General features: G+C 37.2%; 2 protein-coding genes across 3 annotated transcripts in view; both read right to left on the bottom strand.

Annotated features, from left to right (window-relative positions):
- LOC135744243 (potassium/sodium hyperpolarization-activated cyclic nucleotide-gated channel 2-like) overlaps positions 1 to 6,593 on the bottom strand; it is a 93,970-nt gene extending 87,377 nt beyond the window's left edge. Inside the window, exons 1-2 of one of the 2 annotated variants that reach the window (XM_065262246.2) lie at positions 6,420 to 6,593; positions 2,762 to 3,775 (exon numbers count right to left, since the gene is read on the bottom strand). In XM_065262246.2, the coding sequence (XP_065118318.1) occupies positions 2,762 to 3,741 (980 nt within the window). In that variant the 5' untranslated portion in view covers positions 3,742 to 3,775; positions 6,420 to 6,593. Of the gene's footprint in view, positions 1 to 2,761; positions 4,618 to 6,419 lie in introns of those variants that run through there. The other variant, XM_065262245.2, reaches the window with a different exon arrangement.
- Positions 6,594 to 8,628: 2,035 nt separating this feature from the next.
- rnf126 (ring finger protein 126) lies at positions 8,629 to 24,504 on the bottom strand. Its single transcript, XM_065262063.1, has 9 exons — positions 24,401 to 24,504; positions 15,241 to 15,299; positions 14,987 to 15,044; positions 14,080 to 14,315; positions 11,022 to 11,090; positions 10,871 to 10,940; positions 10,263 to 10,356; positions 10,052 to 10,167; positions 8,629 to 9,889 (listed from the first exon to the last, which is right to left on the bottom strand). Exons 1-9 carry the CDS (start codon positions 24,473 to 24,475, stop codon positions 9,737 to 9,739), a joined length of 930 nt encoding a protein of 309 aa, XP_065118135.1. The 5' UTR covers positions 24,476 to 24,504; the 3' UTR covers positions 8,629 to 9,736.
- Between the last annotated feature and the right edge of the window lie 930 nt (positions 24,505 to 25,434).

The raw sequence follows: 25,434 nt of genomic DNA, 5'->3' as shown, positions 1-25,434 counted from the left end.
AAATGGGCATGACGCGCCTCTGGTTTGGACGACCCAGGTTTCTAAAAACCACAGTTAAAACATGGTAATTGTAGTGCTCTGATTTAGATGGGAGGACCATTTTAAACCAGCTACTGCTACCTTAAACCAGCTAAAACCAGCTACCAGCTTGTTTCTGGTCTTAGCTGGATTTTTCTGTAGCGTAAAACCATGGTTTTGCTAATAGTTTAATACTTTTTTGAGGGCGCTCGATGCGAAACTCGTCACAGCATGTATTTAGTTGTCATGTGTGTGGTTCGTCATTTCAAAATATGTGTTTGGCGCATCATGTGAACAATGTGCATCATGTGTCATGTCAAAATACGAGGCTGCTGCAGACGCTTCAAAGGGGTTTATGATAAAAGAGACGCTCGCGTTTCCCAGATACTCGCTTAACCTCACATGTAATCAAAGTTTAGTGCTAAGTTAGTGTCTTGCGAGTATTTTGTAAACCTGAGCGTCTCTTTTATCATAAACCGTTTCGACGCATGTGCAACAGGCACTTATTTTGACAAGACGCGTGATGCACATGATGCAACGAACACATATTTTGACATGACGAGCATCACAAATGACACTCCGAAACACTTATTTTGAATTTGCGCCCCTCAGAAGAGAAGTCATCAGCCACCATTGCTAACAGTAATAATACACCAAAAACCATACTTTAACCACAAAAAAACATGGTTAATTTTCATAAGGGAACATTGTATGTGTGGTAGCATAATAAACTCATCTTGCTATCAAAATCGACAAAACATCACAAGTCCCTTACGAAAATGAACCACTACGGTTACTACAATTAAAACCAAAACAAAGAACATATTTACTGTGATTAAACCATGGTAACCACAAAATAACCAAACATTTCATTGTTTTACTATACTAACCACTGTTTAACTATGCATTTAAAAAACAAAATGGTTCATTAATCATAGGAGACCATTTTAAGTGCCATATAGCACCCGAGTAGAACCATATTGTGCTATATAGAACCATATCTGGTGTTGTAGTGGTGCTATATTACCCTTGGATGGTTCCTTATAGGTGCTATATAGCACTACAAATGGTTCCCCTATGATTACGAGCTTTTAGTGTTATTTAGCAATTTTATTTGAGTGTGGATTTTGAAAACCATGGTTTTGCTGATGGCAATCAATACACCAAGTAACCATGGTTACTAAATTTACCACAATAAAACCATGGTTAATTTTGTAAGGGGTTGTCTTACACGTTTGATATGTAGCTTTACTCAGGGTTTCAAAACATCAATTTATTTGCTAAACACACACAGCACACATACAATATACTTATGTTAGTATGCCACAGACAGACAATGCATATTTCTAAAGACACCTGCTACTTCATTATAAGGAGTGGTATATATTTAAAATGCGTAATGCAATCATTTCCAGTCTAATAAGGGTAAATGTTGACCTTGTAGGAAGGACAAGACTATTAAAAACTTCCAGACACGAAAGACCACGAATGGCGCAACTCCTGAGGGTTTAAAATGAAGGTCTGCGTAGACCGGAAATGATCCGTTTCCGCGCGGCGCTCACACGCATGTACAACTCAAGGTCACAGCGGCGCGCGCCAAGGTGCTGCTGACTCATATTTGGAGTGTGATGCACCTCGTGCAGAATGCCAGGATAAGTTTGCATTTGCACTGTTGGCCAAACGTCCTAAATGAGCTTCATTGTGGTCTTTACATTGTAAAGGGGACATTAGATTCGCGTAAAATATGCACGGGTTTCACTTTCTGTATGGCGACAGCTCTCTGATGTAGATTGATTGCATGACTGTGCAGACTTATTGCTTGCGGATTTCGATCGATACACATGTTTAACTTTAGATTTTACCATGTCTGAATGTCAAAAGAGACTAAAGTGAAGTGCCATGCGCAATATAGTTTCACGATATCGTGTCCGGTGTGGGAAATGATCAGACATTTGGTGATTTAGGTCAAATGTAGTTATGAGAGAGAGACAGCAGTGATATGATACGTGAGCTATAAAAACATTTTGTAATCCAGTTCAGACATATGTTGAACATGCTAAACATTCAGACTGAGTTTATTGTTGGCTTTTAAAACATTTATTTTATTTAAATTGTCATTTATAAATGTCATGGATAAAAGCGTCTGCTGGATGAATAAATGTAAACGTGTCGCTGTCCGCTTACTGTGGTGCTGAAATGACGAAACTCACTGATACAGACTGCATGAAAACACTGTGACACCAATCTGTTCAACAACACACACTAGTTTGCCAAGACACTTCAGTTGCCTTCATAGCAGTCACTTTGTTCTAATGCTTTAGTATTTTGAGTATATATTTATTATTTGTGGATTAATTCAGTTTGTATGTGATTATATAAAAGTCTAACCCATGGCTTAAAATCGCGTCGTGCTTTCCTTTAAACCTTAAAAATGGCTATGACATGCTTAAATAGCCAGTAATGTTTATGTGGGCATGACAACGCTTCCTTATTATTTGTTGGAACTAAAATGTCCCTAATGTGAAGGTCTGAATTCACTACATCTGGGATCTAATTTTAATATGGAGATGAACAGGAAAGTTTTCTGACATTTAAATGCTAAAGCATTTTAAAACAATTCGATTTCCTATTCCATATCGTCAGTAATAAAGATATATTAAAATGCAAGCATGTGCACATTTATATTCTTGTTCAAACTCACAAAACTTTCAGCAGGCTGCCCTGTGCCACCCTGAGCTCTTACCTAAAGTCGCTGTATGGATGAATGATCCAGTTGCCCGCAGATTTCACGCGTTCCTGCTCTTTCTCCACCTCTTTCTGGCTCCCGTACATGCGTAACGAGAATTTGTTGACCCCGGGCTGCAGCATGCTGCTGATCTGCCGCTGCATGAAGCTCGCCTGGCTGCCCTGGGTTTCGCCATCATCGGCCCCGTTCTGAGACGCGTCCTCGGATTTGAGAAATGTCACCGAGTTCCGGGGCTGTTGGTTGCCGTGGATGGAGGAAGAGGTTTTCCGACTTGGGGCGTTGGAAAAGGACACTTTCGATTCTTTCTTCTCCGGGACTGTGGAAACGGGCGTCGTGCCGGGATTCGAGGCTTCCTGCCCCTGAGTTAGGGAGCCGACGGGAGTGGTGATACCATCCATGCTTGTCGCTGAATTGCACGCTGCCCGTCTATCCGATTTGGACAAGACTGACCGCAGGCTCCCCGTACCGGAGTCCCGCCTGCATTCCCCGTTCTTGTTGCATTTCATGCTGGAAACCGGTGTTGGGGTGTTATTGCCTTCGGCTTCGCTTGCAACATCACAAGCCTCTACTGTCACGCTGGCCACTACGGTAGACGCGTTACCTCCTTTGATGTTGTGGCGACCCTCAGCATCAGCCGGGCGCGCATCTGTGGCACTGGACTGCTCATGGTGCGCGGCGCTCCTTGACGCGGCTCCTCCTCCCGGTGTGCAGTTTTTAATCCGGATGCTGCCCCCTCCTCCTCCTCCTCCTCCTCCTCCACCACCGGCTCTCCTCAGCCGAGGGTGATGAAACTTAGTGTCTTCTTCATCCGCCTCTTGCATGGCTAAGTGAGTGCCTTTCAAGAGCGCATCAGAGTTGGACTCTATGCAACCCTTTGCGCTGCTGTTACTGGTGCAGTTGTGTTCGGCTGTGTTGTTATGGGCCGCTGTGTTTTTCATGGCAACATCCGACCCGGGTGAAAGCTCGTTCCGGTCCATGTCATCCAGTGTATCAGAGTTGATGTGTAATTACCTTTGGGAAACCAATTAGAGATGGCGGTGATAATAGGATAGATAGAGAGCTACGTGACATTTTTTGAAAAAGAAGTGTCAGGTCTTCAAAAGTAAAATGTCAACTTTTTAAAGGCTATATACTGTAGTGACCAAAAGTGATGCTCGCACTAAGACAATTGATGTCTATAATAAAATGTATTTCATGCTTTGGGCAAACTTTACAACACAACACATGCGCAAAGCCTATAAGGTTAAGGCTCAGTCTGTTTTTTAAACAAATAAAAGAAAGGATCAACAAAATATAAGTAACTGATGAAACTGTAGTCAATGTATGCTTAATATTTGCTGTAAGCTTTTGGTTTTCTATGCATTTTTTGCATATTAGAATAAAACCCATATAGTTTGCCCTCCTGCCAAATTATCAATAAATTAAATAACAATCACATTAGGAGTTCTCAATTTTGTACCATACTCCCCATATTTTATGACTTGTACGGTTATAAAAAGCAAATAATTTGCAAATAGTCACTTCAATCTTCACTTTTGGCCACTACAGTATTTAACTATTGCTTTGGGAAAGTAGTAGTGTTGACAAGTTCAACTGTGCACTTTTCTTGTGATCAAGGTCATAAAACCTAAAAAATGCCTCTCTCTGTTGTTTTTTATCCAGTTTACCCATTGTTATTTTACAAATCATGTATACAGGGGTGACAACTTCTTGCCCCCTTCTGGCAAACCAAAAAGAATACAAATATTCTGAAAGTGACTCAACCTTTTGACTTCTAGATCAACATTTGAATGTCCCTCTACTCACAAATTGAAAAACCTGACATAGACAAAAAAAAAACAATGGAAAATATCCTGACGTTTAGTTGTTTAAATCTTGACCCCTGGTTGAGAAACACTGCTCGAAAGTAACACAAAAGGGGAAACATCCATGCAAAGACTGGAAAATGATGATGTTTTGTTTTATTATTTCTGAATACAACATTCTAATATATATGAGATCTGTGAAAATAAGCGTCGAAAGGCATGCTTATTAAGAAATAACGATAAATGATGAAGTTTTTAATACGTCTGAGGTGTACAGCTATTATGTTAAAGGACACCTATTATGCAAAATCCACTTTTACAAGGTGTTTGGACATATTGTGTGTTGGCATTGTGCGAACACAACCACCCCACGATGAAAAAAAATCCACCCTCTCCTTGTTTTTTAATCCCCATTAAACCAAAGCAGTCTCATTAGACATGCAGTTTTGATTCTCTTATCAATGTGAGGTCACATTGATAAAGCCCCGCCCACTTACAGTCCTGCATTACTAGATACTATTGTCTCAGACTGTATTAATCAGATCTATTTGAACTGAAAGCGTTCATTGTCTGTTTGTAAGGAAGTGAGGAGCTGTAGCTCATTTGCATTTAAAGGTACAGACATTATAACAGCATGTTTTTGCTTTCACCCAAATAGCATAATTTTGGACATGCTATAATAAATGATCTGTGGGGTATTTTGAGCTGAAACTTCACAGACACATTCTGGGCACATCTGAGACTTATATTACATCTTGTAAAAAGGCCATAATAGGTGCCCTTTAACTATTCATTGTAGGGCTGTGACAAGATTAATCGCATACAAAATAATTTGCATAATGTATGTGCGTGCATTTTATTATATACTTTTATTTTCTAGATGATTCATCGGAATTAATCTTTTGACAGTACTAATTTCTTTTTAAGGTCATTTTTACAAACATTCTTAAATTAACTAATTTATTAATCTAGCCAATATTTCACAAAACATATTGTTTAACCTACAAAGGCTTATGACAAAATGACCCAATTTATTCATTTGCTGGCATCACAGTATCACCACTTGTTTAAAATAGCATTTAGCCTCATTCACAGGTCACAGATGTAAACATACGGCTGAAATCTCAGCAGCACATATCATCAAGCATGTGGAGCATTTGCCTAAAAACGCAAATGTCGTCATGGCAGTGTGACGTCACAGCAGTAAAGGTAGAGGATGCTGTCAATGACATTTTTAAAAGTCAAATCAGACTGCAGTGTGCTGCCACCTAGTGGTAGTACAGCAACAAACAGAGAGTTTTGTTAGGTTAACACATTTCCAAGAACTTGTTGAATGTCTTTAGTAACAGATGAGCCTAAATTAGAGATGTAATTCAATGTGAAGAGCAATCTGAAGGAAACACCCTGCCACTAAAGTCTGATCTTGTCAGCCGAAAAGGGCTCTCAAACTGATACTACAATCATTCTCACCTACATCAAGGATATGGGTGCAAATAAGAGCACAGAAATGTTTGAAAACATAAATAAAAAAAACAGATAAAATGCATTAAGAAAAATAAATAGATAATGAGGTCATATCATCAGCATCAAAGCTTTTTATGATAACTATAAAACCACAGCTGCAGAATCACATTTCAAAACAACATAAAGATACAAAGAGCATTAAATCTACCTTAAATATCATTGATGCTCACCTGGTTTATTCCAGTCATTGTTTTAGATGCCCACCCCCAAAGCTCAGCAGCCTGTCATCATTCTCAAGACAAACCAGCTAAGATCTGTCATCCTCTTGCCCGATGCTGATGTGTGATGAAAATACAAAGCAGTATGGTGCAGAGAGAAAGACCTACCTTGAGAAAACCTGAAGCAATGACATTGAAAGGTTGTTAAAGCCAAGGAGGAAAATGGGATGCGAAAGGGATCCCTTCAGCGATGGGGCTTTATCCTCTGGAGGTCAGCGAGGTCACCATGTTCCCTACCGCACACTGTGCTTCACTCTTGGGAAAGTGGTTATACTGACTAGCAATATCTCTCCTCTCTCTCTCTCTCTCTCTCTCTTTGCAGGATAGAAGTGAGCCGGCATTCACTTCCTGGTATGACACATTTAAATATGATGCTTTAGGGTTCATTTGCATAAAAGGCAAAGTTCCAAGAAAGGAAAAGGTTTCTGATTCATCTTAAAAAAAAATGGTACACAGATTACAACAGGATTCTGACACCTGACATACAGTTTGATCCTTCAAAAAGACTGATAAAGCACTTGAGCTGTTTTTATGCAACAGTCAAGTAAATCTCTCTGGTCCCAGTTTTTAAGGAAAAACAATAATTAACATTAAAGTATTAGTTAAAATAAACTATACTGCTTGCATATTTGTAGCACAGGTACATTTGTAGCAGTTGCCAACAATACATTCTATTGGTCAAAATTATAGATTTTTTAATGCCAAAAATCAATAGGATATTAAGTTAAGATCATGCATGGAGATATCTTCTGTTAATATATCAAAAAATGTATTTATCAGTAGTAAAATGTGTTGCTAAGGACTTAATTTGGACAACTTTACAGGTGCTTTTCTCAATATTTAGAAGTTTTTGCAGCTTCAGATGTTCAAATAGTCGTATCTCGAAATATTGTCCTATCCTAACAAACCATACATCAATGAAAAGCTTCACTGTAAAAAAAAATCTGTAGAAATTGCAGCTGGGTTGCCGGTAATTTACCGTAGATTTAAATTTATGTTATTTACTGGCAAAATTTTGTTCAAAGTTGAAAGAACATTTAACATTTACAAGTCTTTGTCTTTACAGAGTACAACTAAACAAACAGCATCAAGCAAAACATTCTGGGAAACAAAATCTGAAGCAAAAATCAGAAAAAGGTTGATGATGATTTCTGGTTCCCAGAATGCTTTGCATGAGGCTGTTATTGTATAGTTTTATTCTGTACAGATAAAGACTAGTTAATATTTAAAATGTATTTAACTTTGAACAAACTCTTGCCACCACATATATATTTAATAACATAAATTTAAATCTACGGTAAATTACCGGCAACCCAGCTGCAATAACATTGTAATTTCTATGGATTTTTTTTACAGTGTTATTTATTCAGCTTTCAGATGATGACCCTTATGACTAGTTTGTGTTCCAGGGTCACATTTTAGTTACATCTAATGATATAAAAGTGGGCATATCAAATCTTCCCTGCTCTTTTGAGATAAAGCTTATAAAAAAACTTTCAGAGAAAACTACCTTCCCTAGTCTAAGAAAGTTTTTTTTTACGGTAACACTGCAGTAAGATTGTATTTGTTAAAATTACTAGAAATTTTCAGCATTTATTAATATTTGTTAATGTTACTTAATTTGTCAAACTTAAAACAATTGTTTAAGTAATTGTGTGTGTATATGGTATTTTAAGCTAAAACGTCACATAGATAATTTATTATATCATGTTAAAATTACCACTTTGTAGGTGTGAGCAAAAATGAGCAGTTTTTGGGTGTGTCCTTTAAAATGCAAATGAGCTGATAAAAGCGAACACTGATCACCATAATGGTGGTTTGTTGAACTTAAAACTCAATTTTGCTGTCAAATATATTGTTTCTCTCTCGTTCATTCTGCACTAAATGGCAGTGCCATAGTTGGATAGTGCAGATAAAGGCACGGTATTATTGTAATTGGCCTAGCTACCTACGTCACATTCTTTTTGACGTTTTCTAGGATGAAAGAAGCACTGGGGACCCAAATATAGCACTTAAACATGGAAAAAGTCAGATTTTCACATTATGAGCCCTTTAATAATTTACATGAACTATAATTAATAAATGTTGTAAAGCATTTTCATAATTTGTTAGTTTATGATAGCTTATGCGTTACGTATAGTAAAAATTGATACCAAAATCACATCATTCATTTTAAACGCAACAATTTACTTGTACCTAGCAACCTCATGTAGATATTTTACATGCCATTTGTCAGCATGTTTTACAAAAAATCTCAAGCTAAAACTATATCTAACTATGCATTGGTTTTTATGAAACGTTTCACCACAAGCAGAGATGCATCCTTTTCTTTTATTATGATGTACAAAAACAAATCATTCACTTAAAATAAGTTAAAAAAGTTGCCTTGAATTGAAATGTGTGTGGAGAGAGAAACCAGAAACAGACAAGAAGAGAAAGGTGAGCGAGAGAGGTCTTGTTGTGTTATTAGGCAATGTCCCATCGGGATAAAGTCTAAAAATGCATGTTTTAAGGATGATACTAAATGTAGAAAGTCACACTTTTCCATTTGTTCAATGTTCGCAAAAAAAAAAAAACGTGCAAAAAACATAATGGGGTTAGTAGTTCGTCGCTCTGATATTTTCGATCAGTTGGCTTTTAACAATGACGCTCGATTGTTCTTGAAATGTTTTTCAATAAATATGAGTACATGGTACAGGTCACATTTCATCTCAAAATCAAAAGAAAAATGTAAAAGTGTAAATCATCATAAACTCGCAGGCAGTGAACACATACTACCAACATGTATTTAAGTTCAATTTAAATAATATTTTTGTACTCACTACAAGGAGAATTGGAAGGGAAATTTTGCATTAAAAAAAACTTAATGGTCTCAAGACAGAGCCTTGTGGGATGCACGTTCACATACTAGTAGCCACTATTATCTGAAAAATAAAAATCAAATAGTAAAAAAACGAAAGGTTCTATTTGGACGCGTCCCTCTCTTGAGAAACACAAAGTCTTAATCTAAAATGCAGTTTGGTACATCTCTTCACGTCGGCCGCAGTTATCATCTCTCTTCTTATCGTGCGTTCCGTCGATTAAAACCACATCATACAGACAGTTGCTTCCATCCTGCTGCCGTGTGCATTTAAATTATGAGGAACAGTGGCTCTCAATCTTAAAAAAACAAAGCTGTTGAGTAATTTTTTCTCGAAGGGGTTTGGCGGTCCTCTCTGGTCCTGGTTTTGAGGCCGGTTTGTGAAATGCGCTAAAATGCGTGTTAGTGATGGTTGGGTTCAAAGGTTAAGGTTCGGCTCTGGTTCCACAGAGTTCTAGATCAGCTCCGAGCTGCATTACTGGTGGAGGTGAGACGGGTCGAGTGGTTTGCAGCTTCAGGCTGAGATGATGATGATGATGTGGTGTTCGGGATGTGGGCTGAGGTCTTACGAGTTGTTGGTGGAATTCTCATTGCTTGGAGAGCTGGAGGATGAAGAGGAGGAGGAAATTGGAGAGAAGTTCATCCCTGATAGGCCGGGCGGATCCGTGGCTGTGTTCTGCCCACTCAAGCTCTTCCTGCAGACTGGACATGTGTCATGCTGGAAAACAGGAAGGGGGAGAAAGATGTGAAGACGTATGTAGCTCACCCATGCTGGCGAATTGATAACACCACCAAATCTATTATGCAGAATATGTTTTAGCAACTAAATACATTTGAGTTTACTTAAAAGATTTGATCCAAGGTTGAATGGTTAAGTCACCTGTTCAAGCCAGGGCACTATACAGTCATTATGAAAGAGATGATTGCAGGGAAGCTGTCTGACGTTTTCTCCTGTGCTGTAGTCTTCTTTACAGACAGGACACTCTAAACCAGCACCTGACACACAAACATATCATTTAAGCACGTTAAGTGTTTTTGGTACAGTGTGCAGTGACAGATCAGACTTGCAGGGATGATGTTTATGATCTTACCCACGTGCTCCTCTGTGATGTGAACTGTAGGGAGACTCTTAATCTTCTCTTTATCTGCTGGAGGGGGACCCGTGTTTTCAAACTGATTTAATAACTACAGGGACAAAAACCACAAATGTGACCCTGGACCACAAAACCAGTCAATATAAAAGGGACACTCCACTTTCATTGGAAATATGCTGATTTTCCAGCTCCGCTAGAGTTAAATATTAAATTTTTACCGTTTTGGAATCCATTCAGCTGATCTCTGGGTCTTGCGTGAGCACTTTTAGCATAGCTAGTTAGCACAATCCATTGAATCTGATTAGACCATTTTAGCATCGCGCTCAACAATAAATAACCAAATACCCAAAGAGTTTCAATATTTTTAATTTAAATTTCAAACTTGACTCTTCTGTAGTTACATCGTGTACTAGGGCCAACGGAAAATTAAAAGTTGTGATTTTCTAGGCCGATATGTCTAGGAACTATACTCTCATTCTGGCGTAATAATCAAGGACTTTGCTGTCATACAATGGCTGCAGGAGGCGCAATGATATGACGCAGTGCCCGAAAATAATTTCAATAGGGTCACGGCTATGAAACAGAAAGTGGGTAGTGTAGTATACCTGTGTTATGATGGTGTCTAATCCATTGGCACCCCATGCATAGTCCATTGGGTTTGAGTGCAGCATTCCCCTGCAGCACAGAGTTTATAGTGCAGTCGTATACAATCACATGGCAATGATGTAAAGACACAACAATTTCATGGTGACTTACCATGGCCCCATGCCCATGTTTGGCATAGCTGTCGGAGCAATGATCCCATTCACTAACTGCTGAATTATTCTGTGAAGAAACACAATCGCTTCAAATAAATCACTTGCTTTATTCCATGCATTAAAAATGTAAATATTCTTAGGATCATATGAAGAGCTGAAAAGCAAAACCCTTTAAGTGTGTCTGACATGTTTTCTTGTAAATGAGCATTTTTATCAGGCTATTATGTTTAGGTTCAGTAATTTTACTTTAATGGCACTGAAAAGGTTATTAGTCAGTGATTGAAAAAATAATAATTAAATAAAGTCTTTCATGTAAACCCAAAAATCTCCATTTCTAAAAAAGTCACTTTTCACGGCCCTTTCTAAATAAAGGTAAAAGGTAAAAAAAAATTAATTAAACCTCCTTTAAAGGTGCCACAGAATTAAAGGTGTAGCGGAGGATTTTCTCGAATTTTAGAAAAGAACCGCCTTCTCCACTTTTAAAAAAATGCAATTGCGCAACACTCCTGATTGACAACTAAGAGGACCAACAGTCTTGATGATCCACCCGGAAAAAGAAAATCCTCCGCAATACCTTTAATTGAAATAATTTATTAAATTGTTTAAGTGCAAAAATTATCCAGAAAGTTTTTTCACGTCCATTTACAACCCTAGGATTTACTCTTAAGGGGATCGCACACTGGCCGCGCAGCTCAGCGTCGCGTCTAGGAAAACTTGGGAGGTATTGTAAACCGGAAGTGCACATTAAATAGCGTAAGCTTCGTCAGATAGCATCTACTTCAAAATGCTAAATATACGTTAGCAGCCAATGTTAATCGTTAATGATTTGGGACAAATATGATGTTATTTAATGTTAAACTATGTGAGTGGCGCTGTGTGGCGCCACAGGGATTTGAGCAACTTCCTGAGTCAAAGCTGGGCGGCGCGCCAGTGTGCGTATACTCATAGAAAACAATGTGTTTGTTTTTTTTAGAAGCTGAGCTGCGCGGCCGGTGTGCGATCCCCTTTAGAATGAAATGGTCTATTGTCACCTTATATGAAAGGGTCATAAATGTTAATGTTGAGCTCTGCTCTGATTGGCTGTTTCTCAGAGCAATTAAGTTCAGTAGCTCTGTGTATGTGTAAACAGACCTTATGTTTGAGTGTGTATCAGATGAAGATACAGATTTTAAGGAATAATTAATTATTAGAAAATTGTTAATGGACCTTTCTGAGTGAAAGTTTGTGTTTTTTTTTTCAGTATGGACCAGCAAAACGTAACTATAACCTCAAAAGTAGAACTTACTTACTCATTTAGCTGATGCTTTTATCCAAAGCGACTTACAATTGCTATACATGTCAGAGGTCACACGCCTCTGGAGCAACTAGGGGTTAAGTGTCTTGCTCAGGGACACAATGGTGTGTCACAGTGGATTCGAACCCGGGTCTCTCACACCAAAGGCGTGTATCTTATCCACTGACTGCGCCATCACCACCCCAACTTCAGCCTAAATGCTAGCATATAGCATTAACTAGCATATAGTGCTAACTCAGCAGTCACAACTTTGTTTTTAGCATTGTAACAACAATGTAGCTTAATGTTGAGAGCGTACATCTCGACTGTAATGTCACAGTCGGTGTTATGTTGAGATTGGTTTGTTTTCCAGCAGTCTTTTGCATGCCTAAGGTTTACATAAGGAGGAAACAATCGTGTTTAAGGCTCATGATATGTCATTACCAGTGTTAGGGAAAGTTACTTTTAAAAGTAATGCATTATAATATTAAGTTACTCCCCAAAAAAGTAACTAATTGCTTTACTTAGTTACTTTCCATGGAAAGTAATACTTACGTTACTTTTAAGTTACTTTTGCGTTACTTTTTCTTACTTGGCTGAGGCTTGATCTCTTTCAGGCCTTGCAGGTGTTTTTATGAAGTTCTGCATTCAGAAAGTGCATATTTCCATCACGAAAATGTCAAGCTCTGGCTTGTCATCTAATGTCTGTGCGCTTTTATTCATGCAATTTTTTTTCTGTGCACTTAGAGGACTTTGCTGAAAAATCTATAAAATTGTATTTAAAGGATTCTGCTAACAAAGTGGTATTTATAAATGGCCTGAGGCTGGAATTAAGCTGATTTTAAATGAAAGTATTTGATAAACATATAATATGTGTCGAGGGTATCTTATTTAAAGTGGTGGCATTTTGCGGCTTTTGCATCTATGTGTTTAAGTCTATAGTAATAAGCAAGATTCCCATAGCTCTTGCCAAATGAATTTGTAATTACAGTATTTTATTAAAGAGCCCCTATTTTCTGTTTCATGATTTAACATTTATTTTGGTGTGTAAGTGTGTGTTAACACATAACAATCTGCAAAGTTACAAATCTAAAAGTTTACGATGACACAAGTCGTCTCCAACTTTTCTTGTACTATAATGAACGCAAGGATTGTAGGCAATGTTTACTTCTGCTGTGTTTTGACATGGACACGACAGTCATGATCACAATTACACCTGCTTCTGACTCACAGCTTGTAAGTAGTCTATGTTTTCATATTTAAAGATTTTACTACTGACTATTTAAACCATGACTTAAACACTACACAAGTTTTTAGTAGTGCAGACTAGTTCTTGTTGTTTCTATGATTACAAATGCAGAAATGGTTTTATGTTTTAGTATCCTAACCTTACCAATCTGTTACGTTTGAGATATTTCGGCCAATCTCAATGCACTGAAAGGCTAACCTATCAGAGCACAACGTGCTTTTCAGAACGATGAGCTTTGTAGAAATTGACGCATTTCAGAAAGGTGGGGCATAGAGGAGCAACAAAAATGAACCATATGTGGACAATAATTACACTATTACACCAATGTAATGGGGCTCTTTAATATTATTTTTACTGATTACGATACACATTTTAGATTGTATGTATACATACACTATAACCATGTAGTGTAGACTGTGAGAACTCTAAAGACCTTAAAAAATCAGTTTATTTGAATAGAAATTTTCATTTGCAAAAGCAAAATGTAAAACAGACAGAATAATTCAATAATACAGGTTCATCCTGATATCTCACCCTTCTAAAGTTGGCACACCCTCATGCCGCACTCCTTGTCTCCGGGGAACGTGGCGTCCCCGTGGTTGTCTCGCACTGTACCGCTGTCGTGATGCCATTTCCCGTTCTCTGCGGTTCTCTGTGTCACGGTTATCCTCCGCGGGCAAACCTGCCCGGAAGTCAAAGCCCTCATCGAAAATTCCCAAAGCAAACTGTCCGTAACCATGTGGGAACGTAAACAAGTGTTGGTCCACATTCTGGAGGAAGATAGAGAGCAGGTAATGGTTAAACACAAGAGCTTTAAACACCCTTCAGGCTTCTCACACGGATGATTTCCCTAATGTAGATTCAATACTGGGGCGATTTTGAACACTGCACATTAGTTTATACAGTACAACAGACTAATGATCCCTTTAGTTTGTGTTCAAGACATAAGTGATTGTTTTTATCTTCTTGAGTTTCCATTCACGTTCAAGATGACCTTAAATCAAACGGATTTGAAGCTTTCAAAGTCCAATGTTTTTAGTCATCGAGTGGCATCTAGTAGTTCTTGTTTTAAACCCACTTCTTTATGTTTGCAAGATAAACCCTTTCTCTGCATTCACACCGCCCCCGGCAAGAGTGTCAAAGTGGCCGAAAGTCATTCATTTTTTATGAGAGTTGGCCACGAGCTCCGGCAATGTGAGCATCAAGGCCAATTGAAATGAACTTAACTTTATGGTAATGAGCTATGACACGGCTTGGTGGCAACCAATTGGACGTTGGCAGGGCAGCCAGAGCATTTTTTGGTGCTCTTGCCGGCAGCAGTGTGAACCTAGAGTTACATCATGGCATGTCAAATATGCTCAGACAACACGTAGGACGCAAAAATGACAATGATGTCATAAAATACTGTAACTTTTACCGTAATTGAGAAAAACGATCTCACCTCGAATGGGGGTCGGTTCTCTTCAGTAGAGGACGTCGACGTGGAACCATTCTCTGCCCTGGATTGACCATAAAGTTTGTAATGTAATCAAAGCAAAAAGGCAATACGTAATTGAGAAAATGCCCATATACGAGTACACATATGACAGATTGGGTTTTCAGAAAAAGAAATCTCTCACACAGAAACAGATCTTAACTTTGATAGAAGCACAGAACAGCCTTTGAGTTTGTGTCTGAAGTAATTCAATACTGTACCTTCCCTGATCAGGTAACTCCTCGATAAATCCAGATTCACAGCGTGGGCAGATGTACTCCTACAACAAAAATCACAACTCTACTTTAATAAACACAATTCAAGAAGACTAAATTAGGTTCTCAATCAGGTCCTTGAAGGTCCTGCATGGGAGCTAACAAGTGTATTCATGATGCAGAACGTATTTGTAAAGGATAGCAAATAGGGATGTATAACGATTAATCACGATTAATCTATAGCAGAATAAAAGTTTTTGTTTACATCATATGTGTGTGTGAACGGTGTATAATAACTTTGTATGGATAAATGCACACAAATGCATGTATATATTTAAGAAACGTTTACATGTGAATATACATTTTTATATTTATGTATAATTTATATTATATATAAATATAAATACTTAAAGGTAGGGTAACACTAGGGATGTCAATTTATGCAATTTCCCATATTCGATGATCATTTAAATTAACGATCAATCAATCGAATAATCGTTAACAGTAATAGTGCAATAAGCCTTCACTGCAGTGGCATATCCAATAACATAAAAGTGTGCATAAAAAACGACAGCTTCCTCACGCGAATTAAAAAATTTTATTTTGTCTAAATAACATGCTAGTGGGATTGTAAAATGAGTTAATGTAGTTGTTGTTTTGATAAAATCATCAATTTAAACTTATCTCGTAATGAAATATAATGACTAATAGACACAGTGTATAACTCCGCCTCACATGGGGACTCTGAAACAGACGCATGAAAGTCCATGTCAAAATAACAGTTTTATTATCATCAAGTGTTATTTATCAAGTTGTTTACCTCGCTTTCCGAGTCGTTGATACACTGTTTGTAATTATATCCAAGAAGCACACAAAGGGCACTTTTCTCGTCGTCACCTCAGCTTAGACGTACTTTCAGCAAAGATGCTTATATTATGGAGATGGCAACCTTCCATTAGAAAACACGCAGCGCCTCAGCCAGTCAATAATGATGATCAGTGATATATATTGCGGGCATTCAGGGTGTAACAACAGTCAGTTACAGTTTACATTTGACAGTTTCTTGCCATAATTTAAGATTACATTTTAATCTGTTCATTAAAAACGGCTTCTGGTCTCCTTCTCTGTATATAGCAGCGTTGGTATGCTAATCTTGCAGGCTTGCCTGAAGAGGGTCTTTGCTTTCAGTATCCTAAACGTATTTGCATCGGACCTTCTCAGATCCACTGCGGATGTAATTTCGTTGCGTTGGCAGCCAGCCAGCCTCGTCTCGCATGACGTTAAAAAGCACATGCGTGTTCTTGGCATCGAGCATCCTTGTGATCATAGCTAGTAGTTTAACTTTTGCGCGCTCGCTTAATTTTTTTTCTCCGACTGTAGGTGTTTTGCGCAGGCGCCGCACACACGTGCATGATCTTGTTTTTCAACAATCGTTAAGTTTTATCGAGTAAATTCTTATCGACAATTAATCGAAGATCGATTAATTGTTAACATCCCTAGGTAACACATTTTGAAAAATGCTAACGGTAGCCACCTAGCAATGAAATCCCGATCCCACCCTCAAGTCAAATCGCCATCCAAAGTCACGCCTCTTTTAAAACACATGAACACGCACAGATCAGACGGTCACATCTCATGTCTCATTCAGCAGTGAGAAAACTTTGCAGTACAAAGTGAATAACACTTCCAAAATAACCAACATAAACAACTGGTTTACATCAGAATTAGTTTAAGCACACGTTCGATTGTGTAGACGTAGTAACTATATCGTTATGCTAATCCGGAAAACGAACACAAATTTCATAAGCAACACAACGTTTCATCAAAGTAGAATATCTGAATCCATCTCAATACAAACATATCGCGTACCTACCTTACCAAAATAAACAACGACCCTTTCAGACCCTTTGCCTCCTGTAGCTGTTTGCATCTCGCGGTAAAGTTACCGATGTTAATTTGAGTTTTTGCTCTTGCTGATCCAGGCAGTTTTTGCTGTTGTTGTTATAAAAGATGCATTTAGTTTTGTTGCTCCTGTGTAGGTTGTCAATTCAGCAGAAAAGTTTGCTGTTCTCGCTGTTTACAGACAGAGCGCACGTGAACGCGCCGATGACGTATGGTATCTGCGTGGACTCGCTGCGCGGTGGGAATTCAAATTACGCTTACGTATGAGGGACATAAAAGGAAACGTCCGTTCGGACCGAAATCTATGATTTGCTGAACATTTTTTGGTCCTACGCCTTTCACAGATGACATAAATTTTTACAAATACATTTAAACAACTTAACACAGTGATTGCTATCAGAATGTGAGGAGACTTTTAACCAGCATAACTAAAAATGTTTCAGGAGCAAATCTGTTACCCTACCTTTAATATATAAATATATTTTTTTCTTAAAATTATAAATGCATTTGTGCATATATATATATATATATGTATATGCATACATGCATACATATATATATATACATATATACATATATATACATACATACATACATACATACATAATTATTATACACAGTTCACACACATATGTGATGTAAACAAAAACTTTTATTCTGCTAAAGATTAATCGCAATAAATCGTTATGCATCCCTAATAGCAAACATTTAAAAACAATACAGATCTATACAAATATCAAAACTCATACATTGCAACAAGGAATTTTGTACACTTACATTAAGTTTAATCAACTTGAAATTACAAATTAATTTCAACTTTCTTGACTAGTGAGGAATTACTAAGAATTGTAAATGCAAAATAAAGTAATTTAACTTAATTTTTGTAAGAAAGTTTAAATGCATTGTATATACAAGTTAGGGATGCATAGCGATTAGTGGTTGCACGGTCCATGAAAAAAATCCGAACCGTTCGGTTCGCTTGTCTCGGTTCGGAGCGCGTGTGTACCGCACGGTTCAACGGTTCATGGCATGCACAATGTAGGTTCATGCCCTGTATGTGACCTCAGATTGCGTGTTTCCCTTTTCCGCGAAAGAAGAGGTGACTGGTTTGGAGTTAAAGTACTGCAGGTTATGTTACGTGTAGAAACGGCAAGTGGGAGAGAAAAGGAAGTCTGACCGCAGTTGGAGGATGCGCCAGCGTCGTATAAGTTTGGTGTGTGGAAACATATTTTTATTTCATGTTACTTATGATGACAGCGGAAATAAAACAATAGATTGAACTGCAGTCTATGGGTTGAATGTGTTCGAACAGCCCCAGGAGACCACCTTCTCTCCGACCATTTATCTAATCTAATCTGAGGTACTGAACACTGTCTTACGTCTTTTCGTATTCAGCGCTATTTTTAGCCTTTCATTGATAAAGCGAAAGCGGCTGATTTACCGTAGTTTCATTTTGCTAGCGTGTGAAAGTTGCGCGATCTTATTTCAGAAATTGCCCCTCAAAGTAATCAGGACAGAAGTGGTCAAAAGTGGACAAAAGAGACGGATTTAAATATTACAGGTTTAAAGGTTATTTTTCTCTCTCGTCCACATAAACTCTCAGTATTAAAGCAGCCTCTCAGTGATAAATCTAAGAGCTACACTGAAGTTGGCATTTTAATAAATGCAAGTTATCTTTGTGTGCTAAAAATGCACATAAAGTTCATGTAGATGGCAATACACATTCTCTTTTTTTGCCAAATAAATGAAAAGCATGTTGAAATCATCAATGTCTTCCCTCTTGCTCTATCAAAATCTCACCTGGCTTTCCTCAGAGATGGTCCCAATAATGTGCTTAAAGTCAAATTCAGTTTGTGCATGATTACATGATATAACTTTTTTTTTAATACTGTATCCTAAAGTATGGATAATTAATACATTAATAAGATAATACATTTCTGGAGTGTTAAAAATTTAAAGAAAAAATAACAACAAGAACCGTACTGAACCGAGAACCGTGACCATAGAACCGTGATACGAACCGAACCGAGGATTTTGTGAACCGTGCCACCCCTAATAGCGATTAATCACGATTAATCTATAGCAGAATAAAAGTTTTTGTTTACATCTTATGTTTGTGTGAACTGTGAATAATAATTATGTATATATAAATATGCACACATGCATCTATAATATTAAGAAAAATATAAATATTTATATATAATATAAATTATACATTAATATATAAATGTATATACACATGTAAACTTTTTTTAAATGTATGCATGCATGTGTGTGCTTTTTTTCTATACAAAGTTATTATACACAGTTTACACACATATATGATGTAAACAAAAACTTTTATTCTGCTATAGATTAATCGTGATTAATCGTTATGCATCCATAATTCAAGTTGATTAAACTTTGTGTCATGCAAATTTTTCAGCCTGGTACAACATAGTGCATGTTTTCGCTGAAATCGCACCACCCAATTCGCATCACTCCCATCGTCTTAAGCAAATTTGCGTCTATTCATGCCTTTGCATTGACTTTGCAAGTCAACATAGCCGTAACTTTAAGAGCTCAAAAGCAGATATATCAAATACAAAAGTACTTCCCTTGAGACCTGGTGACATACTTACTTCTTGTGAAGCAAATAGATCAGATTTTAAAAAATGGATTGAGAAATTGAACATTATTTACAACATTATTAGCAGAGACTCTGCCCCCTATAGAATGGGAGTGTAAAGGGCACTACCTGCTTGGCAGAGGCTCTGCAGTAACGCTAATAATGTTGTAAAAAAGAATGTCAACCCACTGAACAAATATTCGAATAATCAAATATTCTGGTCCAGCCCTAAAGTTTGAAGGGTACAATAAGAAAACTAATAGAAATACAGCACAATGTATTTCCTTGACTGTCTGATGTCCTGGAACCATCTGCATAAGAAAGAAGAACTTGACTGATGACATACAGAAGTGCTGTGACCTCTCCGGTCTGTATGATGACATCTAGCTGACGTTGAGCCCTGTTTGTGCTCTTTCTAGAGGCTCTGCACAATAACAGGAGAACAACAATAGCACCGAACTGTGTGAAACCATCCATTCAACGTCCTGTTCCCCAGTGAAACCTTACAATGACATACAGTAAAAAATTTGTCTATGGTTTAGGAAAGATTTATTCTTGATGTGGCCCTCCGAGTCAACAGTGGGAAAGCTGACAGTAACATAAGGCTACAGTTTAACACAAACCACTTATCTTTGCTTCACTTAACTGTATACACTTAAGTTTAGAGGTAGACGATTAATCAGTTTTGCAGATTAATCGGCAGCAATAGTTCATTGGTGGAACAATCGGTTACTTTTATCCATGATTTAGCATATTTTAAGTCAATGATGACTAGAGAAAGTGAACTATATGCAGCTGTCAGCTACATTAACATACCAAACAAATCAAAATCTGACTTCATCATCACTGCAATATATCTTTTGTTATTTTGATTTGTATTAAAACTAGGGATGCACCGATAGGATATTTTTAGGCCGATACCGATACCGATTTAAACAGACAACTTCTGGCCGATACCGATGCCGATACCAATATTAAACACTTTTATACAATACTATACAGTTGGTCTATAAGCTAGTTTATTTCTGCATCAAATAATTTTTACTGAACATGGATTGGATCTTATTAACATTCAACTTACCAACATAATAAGAGAGGCACAAATTAAGCTAAAAAAATATAATAAGACAGCATGACAACCTTCAAAGGTGGTTTTTGCTATTCAGCATTTATTTTATTAACAACATTAACTCATTTTTTACATATAATGGATTTCTTTATGCAGTTAATTAATAAACAATCGGTATTGGCCTTTCTCGTGCCACTGCCGATATGCCGATGGTTTCAAATTCATCAAAAATCGGCCGATAAATATCGGCGGCCGATACATCGGTGCATCACTAATTAAAACAGAAGCAAATTAACTACAAGTAGGTTTGTGACTATTTCCATCTTGTTTCCGCTTAACGCAACTTCGGATTTCCTCAGGCGATGTGCAGAGTAAAAACATTCTTGAAATTGTAATAGATATTTAGTTTAACTGCAAAACTACAAGTGAACAAAATGTCAATGAATTTGAACGACGACCACGGGAGTTTTACCACTTGCAAAATGGAAAACAAGGGACAAAATAAAGTTTCGAATGGCCAGTATTTTGTTTTTCCTTGAACCCAAAAACATGGTCTTGGTGTCACTGTTAAGGATTTTTCAAGCTCTTTCTATCTGAAACTAGTTTTAGCATTTAACCATGTTGAAAATTTTGCCTACAAGACTACACACATAAAATATACATAATAAATTTATATTATTTCAATGTTACCAGTGAGACTATTTCACAGATTAATTTACTTAAATACTTATTAATATAATTAATATATTTTAATTAGGGATGTAACGATTCAATCGCGATTCAATCGCGGTCCCCATTAAAAATGCCTGTCTGAAATCGATTCTGAATCGCAAGGCTGCGATTCTTTGTTTTATGCACAGCTTGTGCGTGTACTACGGCATTTGGTCAGTAGGAAGTCCTTATCAATCTAAAATCATTATGAGTCGGAGTCGTTTATAACGTGCATTTAAAAAAGCAACACTCGTTAAGCAAAATCATTCAAAATATTCTTTATTATCATGAAAATACCTGAAACAATTTGAAGAACAGCGTATAAATATTCCTGTGTAGACACATTTCCTGGAATAGTGTTTGCAATGATACTTCTTGTGTGTTACAAAGGGAGTTTCTGCATGAGAGCACCCCCTGGCGTTCGGATGTGCCGGGATTTCACCGTAATTCATTCAAATTCATTAATTGAGAAAACGCGCATTTGCACGGTTATTCGTTACACCCCTAATTTTAATTGATACATTTATTTCATTTAGCACACTTTCATGGTTCAGTACTGTTGTTTTATTACTTTTTTTTATAAATTTTGTTACTGTTGAGTGATATGGTTATTTTTTATCCAGTATTGGTTAGGCATGGGCCGATTACCGGTTTCAAGGTATACCGAGGTTTAAAACAGTCAAGGTTTCAAAACCACTAAAATGTTCTGTGATACCGTCTCCAAGGTATGAGCTGTGTTTATACAAAATTCATTAAATCATGAAGTCATGTGATTGATTTGATGTTTACATTTAATATATATTACGAAAATATTATATATGTTTTGAAAGCATATTATAATTTAAAGGCTTTATTGTACCTGGCATTTGAAAATAACACATTTTAGTGTTGCAATGGCAATACCGCAACACCGTGAAACCGTGGTATTTTTGCTAAAGGTTATCATACCGCCAGAATCTTATACCGGCCCATGCCTAGTATTGGTAAGAGAAGGACCGATAAATCGGGCAATGATGCTTGCTATGCTTCTCAATGAATAAGGGTGAAATGTCTCTACATCCAAAAGGCAGAGGGAGCTCTCGTGCAGAAACTCAATATGTGCCGCAGAAGAAGAACCATTAACACACACATCCCCCTTAAATGGCGTAAGCATATGTTTATATTGCTGTTCTTTAAACCATTTCAGGTATTTTATAATGATTATGTCTGATGAGTGTTGCTTTTCAAATGCATGTTATAAACGACTCAAACTAACAGGGATTTCAGATCGATAAGGACTTACTGATCAAAAGCCATAGTACATGAAAGAGCTGTGCATAATATCGGCTGTGCGATTCAGAATAGTTTTCAGCCAGGTATTATTAGTGTATATCGCCGCATCCCTAGTATCAATCGATTAATCGTTATTGGCAAATACAGACCAACCTAGTTATAGACGGTTTCATCGGACGCACGTGCGCTGATGCGATACACGTCTGGATCTGAACTTTACATCCGTTTTTTTTTTTTTTCAATGGTCTGACTAGTTGCTAAACTGATCTCTTGAACAAAAGCCTCGTCGAGAATAACAAATGTTCTGGTTTCCTAGGTAATCTGTCGTTTTTTTGCTTTTTATATAAATAAACTACGTTTAAAGAACTTTGTTGTTACTTAATATAAGCCGAGTTTACCGGAAGTTACGTGCGGACCACGACAGCCGCTTGTTTATGTTGTTACTGCTGAAACCGTCTATAGGTATCTGTAAAATCTACTATCAGTGGACCTCTAATTAAGTTTACTGTAATTGAGGTTGTAATAACAGTTTGACCTTCACTGACATACACGGTGTGCTTAGTCAACTACTACGAATGACCCTTACATGCCCTTCAAAGTGAAAGTTCACCCAAAAATGTCATCATTTACTCACTCTCATGTTGATCTAAACCTGTTTGAGTTTCTTTATTCTGTTAAACACAAAGAAGATATTTTGATAAATATTGGTAACCATACAGTTGACAAAACCCATTGACTATAGGAAAAAATACAATGGAAGTCAGTGATTGATTGGTTGACTTCGATTAATTGGTTGACTTCGATTATAGTCAGGCAAATACTTCATAGCCAACTAACTACACAGATCAGACACCAAAATCAGGAATAATACACAGGCTAATAAATGATCAACTAATAAACAAGACATTACATTACCCATTTCTAAATAATTGTAATCATTTAGCAAAACCAACCAGCTGATCCCATAACAACCAACCAACTATGGTAGATGATCTCAAAAATCTTTTTTTACAGTAAATTAAAATACATGAATTATAAACACACAAACCCAATATAAAACACTGACGCATGACAGACGTATAATCATACATAGTTAACTTCATACATAATCACACAAATAATAGAAATTGACTAATAATAAACAAAAACCAACTTAACTCATAATCAGCCCACTGAAAACCAAGAGAATCACGAAGACGACAACTAGACCATACCTGACAAGCACATAACAACAAATAACATCCTACCAAAACCCAATACTTGTTAGTAAAACTAACCAGATGGTCTCCAAACCATTATAGCCTTGTGTTTATCCATCTACACAGAGCAAGATTAAACAATCACACGAGCTTCGAAGAGCACTTTAATCTAAGATCAGAACTGTCAGAGTCTGTAAGAATTAATTAGTACACCTTAAATTAAATACAATTTTATTAAATACTCGTTTTAAGGCCAGTTGTTGCTATTGGCAACCAGCAGCCTGTTAGCCTTTAGCACTGTTAGCGCAGAAAAACGCGTCATAAACGAGCATGTTAGGCCTGTTAAATGCTTGTATACAAAAGTACGGACTTTAAACAAGGCCCGTTAAATCGGTGATGTCTTACCGGGAGTCGCGGGCTGATCTCTGCCGAGCACTGGTGACAGAAGAAGCCGCCGGGCCGCAGGGGAGCTTCCGCCATCTTCACTGCGGGACCGACTGAAAGCGAGAACGAGGCGAAGTACGGCAGCCCGGAGGGAACAATAATGTTACGCTGTCATCGAACGCGTTTGGGAAAATGAAGTAAATAACTGACGAATTAAAGTATTTCTATGAAACATCTTTAATACATTTTAAATTATATATTTAAAAAAGATGGCAAAATACGTCAATTATCCTTAGCTGGGAATATTTAAAGTGAAGATTATCATAATAACATAAACAAAATTGTGAATTATAGTATAAATGCTGTATTTGCATGTAACGTTATATTGCAAGTGCAAGCTTGTGGAAATGTTTTCCTGAGACCACTTGTTAAAGGAACAGTATGTAAGAAATTTATATAAATTAATCATAAAATGGCCCTGATATGTCACTAGACATTAAGAAATATTTTTCATTTCAAATACTTATATCACTGACAACAGTGGTCTGGCCAGGATATTGTCAATTAAAAAGTGGAGTTGCAGCTCTCAACTGATGTTTATGTTGTCATGTTGTGTATTGGCCACAAGTTGGGTGATTGCAGTACCAGTTTTGGCCACAATCCTACATACTGTTCGTTTAAAACTGCTGATATGAATATTGAATTATTTGGATTATTCCAAATTAATTGTTGATATCAAAGTCATCCTGATTTTATGGTTACACGTGGCTTGCCACAATGTTAAAGTTATGCGTGCAAACTATGCAAGTGTAAATACTGACTGTAAACTGCGGATAAAAAAATGTGCAAATGAGGAATATATATATTTTATAGCACAATAATACAAGAATGAAGGCATTACCCGTATGCGATGAGCCGTATGCTTTGTAAAATCAGCATAGATTGTAAAGGACAATTTAAGACACAACTACATAAGCACGAGTGGGACAACTACTGGAAAATAAGTGCATTTAAACAATTGAAATAAAAATTTAAAGGGATAGTTCACACAAAAA

The sequence above is a fragment of the Paramisgurnus dabryanus genome, chromosome 6 (genome assembly GCF_030506205.2).
Source record: "Paramisgurnus dabryanus chromosome 6, PD_genome_1.1, whole genome shotgun sequence".
In the NCBI taxonomy this organism is placed as follows: domain Eukaryota; kingdom Metazoa; phylum Chordata; class Actinopteri; order Cypriniformes; family Cobitidae; genus Paramisgurnus; species Paramisgurnus dabryanus.
The sequence above is the reverse complement of the archived record's forward strand: the minus strand, read 5'-3'. Positions and strand labels throughout refer to the sequence as shown.